Raw genomic sequence first — 7,987 nt, forward strand, 5'->3', positions numbered from 1 at the left:
ATTAACATATTTATTTATTTTATTTTTTTTTTTTTTTTTTTTTGTAATTTTATTCAAATATAACAAATATATAATTTTTTTTTAGTTTTTCTCTCCTTTTTTTCTTTAGGAATGAAGAATTTAAAAATTAATAATTTTTCAATTTTTAAAACTTTTATGTAAACTAAATTTACATTTGTACTTTTGTTGTTGAATGTATGTTTTTAATATATAATCATTTTATTCACAGGATTCATTTTTTTTTTTTTTTTTGTTTTTAATTTTACTTAAAACATTACATATGATTTCCTATTAAAATTTTTTTTTTCATAATTAATATTTCTTTTTGTATTGATAAATTACGTAACAATATAAAAAAAAAAAAAAAAAAGTTGTATGCAAATATCTTATATATATTAGAATTTATCAATAACATAATTCTTTTTATATTCCTTTAAATGGAAGTTTTTATGAACAAAAATGTGCTATATTTTTTTAATCAATAATTTGCTTTTAAGTTAATTTAATTTGTTTATTATTACTTTTATTATTTTTTTTTTTTTTTTTTTTATATATTCCACGTTTGAAATTTGATTTGTAGATTCATTTAAAATATAAATAAAGTTAAACAAAATGAGAAATAAAACGAATATACAATGTAATTATGTAACACTTTTGGAGAAAAAAATAATGTCCAATAAATTATACAAAGAAGTTGAAAGAAGAAATAGATATGAAGAAATTATTAACAGAAAAAAAAAATAATGTGATTGTTTTATCTAACGAATTATTTTTAAATAAGTATATGAAAATTTCTTATAATTTAAATATATTTTAAAAGCTAATTAAAAGATATTTAGTACTATTAAACATCACACATATGAAAAATTATTTCACTCTTTCTGTAAAAAAAAAAAAAAAATTAAATAAAATATATTACTTAAGAATATTAAAAAATAGTTATCTTTAAAGTAAAACAATTATTAAAGAATGGTAAGAAAAATGTTAAGTCTATTTTCCCTTCTGAATATTTGTTAGAATATATTTAATAACATAAATAAAAGAGGAAGTTTATAAAAAATGTTATGAAGGAATTATTTTTTTTTTTTTTTTTTTTTCTTTTAAGACTATATTTATATGAAAAAAAAAAAAAAAAATACATAAAAGTCTTTGTTTACTATTTTTAAAAATATAATTCGTTTAACTTCTATACTGTCTTAATTGTATTGGACATTATGAAATGAAGATAGATACACATAAAAAAAAAAAAATAAATAAATAAATAAAATAAAATATATAAATGTCATTAGAAAAAAAAAAGAAATTTCTTATACTGATATAAAGTAAATTGTTACTTCTAAATCAAATAGAAATAAAAATCATATATATAGATATAAATTATTAAGTACTCTTTCCAATTAGTTTTCTCCTTTTTTTTTGTCATTTTTTTATTTAATTTTAAAATTCTCTTAAGGATTTTCTTAATTTTTAATAATTTAAAAGTGAAAACTGTTCATACAATAGGTAATTTTTTTTTTTTCTATAATTTTATTTTATTAAAAATTTTGACTTTATTAAAAAAAAATGTCTTTTATTCATATTATATATTAAAAAATTTGAAATTTTTTTTGAAAAATCTTTTGTTTTATTTACATATTTTCTAGTTCTTTTTTCTTAAGGAAAATAATAAAAAAAAAAAAAAATGAAAGCTCCTTCATTCAAGCCAATATATGAAGTTATTAGAATTAAGAAAAAAGATAATGTAGATATAAATACAGATTTATATAAAGAATTTCTAAATGTAAGAAAAATAGATAACATAAATTTAAAAAATAAAGATGTTAAAATAATTATTTATGAGCATACAGAATATGATGAAAAAGAAAAAATAAGTGATGAAGATAGTAATGAGAATAGTTATTCAAGTGATTACGAAAAAAAACAAAAACTTTTTGATTTAGAAGAAAAAAAGAAAGTTGATAAAAAAGTGATAAAGAGTAATGAAAATACAAGAAAGAAAAAAGGGAAAGATAAAGACATATGTATATCAAAAAATGAGCTATCAAACAATACAATATTAAGTGATAATAAAAAAGATGATAATAGTAAAAATAAAATGCAAGAAAGCAAACAAATTAATAATAAATTAGAAAACATTGAAAATAATAATGAAAATTTAAAAAAAACAAAAAATAAATATAATGACGTTGTAAAAGAAAAAAAGAAAATAAATAAATTAGGTACAGTTAAGATATTATACAATTTTTATGTTAATTTATTTGATAAATTAAAAGAAGATGTAGAAAATATAAAAAACAATACGTTTAATAATAATATTGATTTATTTAAAGATATGAATTTATATACAAATTACATATCTCTATTTGATATTATAAATTTATGTGAAGACTTAAAAATTATAAAAAATTTTCTTAATTCTAAAAAAGAATGTGAGTTAATCTGGATTCTAACAGTTAATTATTTTGATAAAGTTAAAGAAAATATTTTTGAAAAATATAAATATAAAATTGATGTATGTTATAAAAAGGATAACTTAGTACTAGTAAGAGATGCTGAATCAAACACAAATACTTTTGTTAAAACAGTAGAAAAAGATGATATAAAGAAAGATATTGAAGATGAAAATTTGAAAATGAAGGATGAAGAAAAAAAAAACAAGAGAACAAAAGGAGAAAATATAGAAAGAAATAAAAATATAAAAATAAAACATAATAAAGAAATATGTAAGGAGAATGAAGAATATAAAGATTATAAAAGTATAAAACGTTATGAAGATGATGAAAATACAAAAGAGAATGAATCTGATAAAAAGAGAGAAGAAAAAGAAGAAGAAAATAATAATAATAAAATTGATAATAATAATAATAAAATTGATAATAATTATGATATTAATAAATTCACAAAAGATAAAAAGAAAGAAAAGGTAAATTATAATAGTAACATAGAAGAAAATAATAACATAAAAGATTATATTTATGAAAAATGTTCTCAGAGAGAAAATGATATTATGTTTAGGAAGGTTAATTTTTTTACTTTTGTGTATATAATAATATATATTATAAAAGTAAGTACAAGAAAAATAAAATCAATAAATGATGACATAAAAAAAGTGAGAAGTTTTTTTTTTTTTTTAAATCTATATGAAAAAAAAAAAACTATTGAAACATTAACAAATATATATAAAGATAAGTATTTGAATTATTATCAAAATTTTAATGGAATAAAAGAAATAGAAGAACATAGAAAAAGGAAAATATTTTGCCATAAATTTTCTTTTTATAATATCAATAAAATTCTAAATAAAAGAGAAGATTTAATACTTCTTAAAAATAAATTCAATCAAAATGATAACTCTTATATTTCAATAAAAGATGAAAGTAAAAATGTTAATGAAAATGATACATTAAATCTTGATAATACTTTGAATGAAAAAACTAATAAATTTGAAAATAGTGAAGAGAATAAAAAAGAAGATTTATGCAACTATGAATTGACTAATTACATGGAAACATCTGAATTGAAAACTGATTCTAATTTAACAAATAAGACAGATGATCAAGATAAAAAAGAAAATATTCTTTTAAATCAACATATATTTGATTATATTTTTAAAAATTATTGTTATAAAAAAAACTATTGGAAGTTAAAAGAGGGTAATTATATTGATTTTGGTCAGATAAAAGACAAAAATAAAAAATTTAAAATAGATATTTATAATTATAGTAAATATAACCTAAATGTTGATATTGAAATTGAAAATGAATTACCATTATTAGCTATTTTTAAGGATAAACTATTTTGTGTAAATTCAAAATACACTATATATTTACATATAGATAAAACTCAAGTTGGAGAAAAGTTAGGTTTTATTAATGTTAAGTTTAAATATAAAAATATAAATAAAGAAGAAACTATTATAAAAATTCCAGTTTATATTTACATAGAGAAATAATATTATAAATATATATATATATATTTTTCTTTTCTTTTTCTAATTTTTTTTGTTAATTTTTATAGAAAAATTCCTATAATTATTTTTAAAATAATATCCTTTATGTTTACATATATATAGATGTAGATAATTTTATTTTATTAATCTATTCACATATATATATATATATATATATATATATATATATATATTTTTTGCATATCGTAAATGTTCTATTATAAAATTATTTTATTACATATTAATACTATATTTTATTTCATTTAATTTTATTATATTCTCGTAATATTTTATCATATTTAATTCTATCATTTTATTTTTTTTCTTTTAATGCACACATAAAAATTAAAAACTTCATAGTGCAAAAATATAACATCATTTAAAAAAAAAAAAAAATGTATGAAATAAAAGAAAAAATAAGAATATAAAATAAAAAACAGTACATTAGACAATTCTAAAATAAATTCATGATGTTAAATAAAAAAAAGGTTTTTATATATATATATATATTTTAATTTATATATATTTGTAAAAATAAAAGATAAATTAAAATATATAAAAGTAGAAATAAAAATAACTAAAAAAATAGTAAAACACATATTTAAATAGTTAAAAGAATATTAAGAAAAAATAAAATAAATGATATAAAAAAAAAAATAAAATAATAAAAATAATAATAAAATAATAATTAAAGAAGAAAGTAAATATATTTAGAAATAATAGTAAAGAAAAATTTTTAATAAAGATATAATGAATGAAGAAATAGAAAATAAATTTGATCTTATAGATGTAGAACCCAAATTTCTTGAATTTTTTTATGATTCTATAGAAGAAATTGATGAATTTCTAAAAAATAAAGAAAATAATCAAGTACAAAAAAAAAGTTTGAAAATAAAAAACATTTGTACGAAAACTCAAAACATAAAAATATTCGAATCAGAATCAAGATTTCTAAAAATTAAAGGATTAAAAAAAAAAAAATTGGCTCCAGGAACGAGTGAAAAAATATTAGTAGAATTTTCTTTTTATAATTTAGAATTAGGAGAATATAAAAATGATAAAAAAAAAAATTTATTAAGTATACTAAACAATATAGAATGTTCAGTTTTCTTAAAAATACAAAGTGAATATTCTACTTTAAATATACCTATTTATATTAAAAAAAAAGTTCCTCTTTTTGTTTATGATAATATTGTAAATTTTGGTACGTGTAGAAATAATTTAACATATTCTTTTTCTTTAAAAATAAAAAATGTTGGTACAAAAAAGGGGACGTTTACTATATCTGATAATGATACGTTAAAAAATAAGAATAAGAATAAGAATAAGATGAAAGACAAAAATATAAATGTTCGATTTAATAATAACTTAAAAAAAAATGTAAAAGAAGAAAGCGATAAAGAAGAAAAAATAAAAGATATAAATAACAATTTATTAATTGAATTTGATAAAAAGTCTCTTGATATAAATATAAATGAAAGTCAAACAGTAAATATTAAAATACAAAATAGAAATGAAGAAAAAATTCATTGTGAATATAAAGTCTTAGTAGGAGAATATAGTTATTTTACAAAAAAACCTAAAAATATTATCATAATGGCTATTTTTGTTAATAGTCAAACATCTTTTCTTTTTGAAAATATTATAACTAATCAAATAAATTTGAATTATTTATATTATGGAAGCAAAATAAAATTTGCAGGAAAAATAAAAAATGAAAATAATTTCTCTATATTATGTAAATATCAACTAAATAAAATTAATATATTTTATTCTATGAATAGTATTCAGAAATACACCCTTGATAATAATTTAGATGTTAATCAATTAAAACATGGTTATTAAAAAAAAAAAAAAAAAAAAAAAAATATACACATATATATATATAAACTTATATAACAAATAATAATTAAAAATTTTTTTTTTTTTTCATCTTTATGGAAAATTATTAATGTATAAATATTAAATAAAAAATCTTTTCATTTTCTCATTTATCCATATGTATATATCTAATAATTTTTTTTTTTTAATACTCTTTTTATTATTTTATTTTTCTTTTCTCTTAATAAATTATATTTTATTTTACTTTATTTTTAGATGTTTTTAATAATTTAAATAATGAATTAAATGAAGAAGAAAGAAAAGAAAAAGAAAAATTATATGCTATTTCAAAAAAATACTTAAAAATAGATGAAAATATAAATATTAAGTTAAATGAAGAAAATGGATATTTAGTTAAAAAATTAAGTTATAGTGATATTCTATTTGAAATTCAATCAAAATATGATATTGAATTTTTAGAAAAAATAAATAGGAATACATCTTATTTATTAAACATTCCTATAATTATAGAATTAACCTTGTACATTAATAGTATAGATAATGAAGAAGAAAAAAAAGGAAAATATAAAAATAATACTAATATAATAAAACAAGAAAATAAAGAAGAAAGTAAAGAAGAAATAAAATTATTTGTAATTTTTTGTCTTACTTTTCCATCCTTACTATCCAATAATTATTTCATAAATTATGAAAGGGTATCAATTAATGAAGGAAAAACTATAATAATAGAATTAACTAATAAAAATAAATTTTTAAAAATTAATTATTGCTTTTCAAAAATACCTTTTATAACTTTAAATAAAAGAGAAGGAATCATAAATCCTCTAAGCAAAGATATTATTACGCTTAAATTAAAATGTGATACCATTAAAAATATTAATGAATATCTTTATGTATTCTTTTGTAATAATTTATATTTTTTTGTTTTATTAATAAATGCTGAAGTTAAAACAGGGTATCCATTAAATAAAGAGTTAAATGTTCTAAAAACAAAACAAAGAAAAAGCTTAAACGACAAATTTATTGATATTCAAATATCTCATACAAATAAAAATGATGAAATATATGAACAAATCATAAATAATTTATCTTTAGAAAAAGTTGACAGAAATTTATATATGATTGATGGGAAGCTAAACAAATATAATTATAATGAAAATTTTATGAATTATTTGAAAAATAATAAAAAAAAATATAATGATATACTAAAATATATGTATGAAAAACGAAAAAAAAAAGAAATAGTAAATAGTAATAATAAAATAAATGATGAAAATAAATTAAAAGATAGAATTAATAAAGTAATAAAAGATATAAACATATATGTTAATGATACAGAATTAACTAAAATAAGTAATACGTGCATTCAACAGAAAATATATGAAGAGAGAAGAAAAAAATATTTTGATTTAAAAAAGCAAAATATAAAAATGTGCAAAAATGAAAGTATAGATGAAACGAATTTGTTCATTGGACAGAATTTAGAAGAAAATCAATTGAATAATATTACATTTCCTAAAATTATTGAATTTAATAATGTTTTGTTAAATAATCAATATATACAACATTTTTATGTGTGTAATAATAATAATGATTGCAATATAAAAGTAAAGTTCACTCACAGTGATAATATAGTTATTGACGATAATTTAGTAGTCATAAAAAGCAACTCAAAAAAAAAACTAAATATAAAATTTAATTTAAAATCCTTATTAAAAATAAAAAAATATGATCAGCTACCAAATAATTCTTTTTATAATATTCCTAATGATATTTTTAATGAAAATTCAGGCGAAATTTTTGATCAAAATTCGAATTGTATTTTAAAAGAAAAAATGAATGATATTTTTAGTGAGAAGTTGAATAACTTTTTTGGTGAACAATCAAATGATATTTTTGATCAACATATATATAGAGAGAATGTGTTGTTAAAAATTAATAATTATGATGAAAAAATAATGATAAGCGCAAATTTAATATTATTAAATGTTTTCATAAAAGTTAATATTTTACACTTTTATTTTGAAAATATTAATACTGAAATGGTCTGTGAGAATAAAATAATTGTGTATAATCCTTTTGATATACTTATTAATATAAAAACCAAATACAATAAACAATTTTTTGAAATGGATAATAACATTCTTGTAATATATAACTAAAAAAAAAAAAAAAAAAAAAAAAAAAAAAAAAAAA

General features: G+C 16.1%; 2 protein-coding genes across 2 annotated transcripts in view; both read left to right on the plus strand.

Annotated features, from left to right (window-relative positions):
* Window positions 1–1,681: 1,681 nt before the first annotated feature.
* Window positions 1,682–3,952, plus strand: PGAL8A_00091400 (conserved Plasmodium protein, unknown function; the record flags this gene model as incomplete). The annotated part of the gene is made up of 1 exon (XM_028671710.1): window positions 1,682–3,952. The coding sequence occupies one exon, from the start codon at window positions 1,682–1,684 to the stop codon at window positions 3,950–3,952; it is 2,271 nt and encodes a 756-aa protein (XP_028526032.1).
* Window positions 3,953–4,699: 747 nt separating this feature from the next.
* The window catches only part of PGAL8A_00091500 (conserved Plasmodium protein, unknown function), a gene marked incomplete at both ends in the record, with an annotated part of 15,227 nt that continues 11,939 nt past the window's right edge, over window positions 4,700–7,987 (plus strand). Inside the window, 2 exons of the mRNA XM_028671721.1 lie at window positions 4,700–5,786; window positions 6,047–7,938. Of these exons, the coding sequence (XP_028526033.1) occupies window positions 4,700–5,786; window positions 6,047–7,938 (2,979 nt within the window). The remainder of the gene's footprint in view (window positions 5,787–6,046; window positions 7,939–7,987) is intronic.

Source organism: Plasmodium gallinaceum (assembly GCF_900005855.1).
Source record: "Plasmodium gallinaceum strain 8A genome assembly, contig: PGAL8A_v1_61, whole genome shotgun sequence".
NCBI classification, from domain to species: Eukaryota; Apicomplexa; class Aconoidasida; order Haemosporida; family Plasmodiidae; genus Plasmodium; species Plasmodium gallinaceum.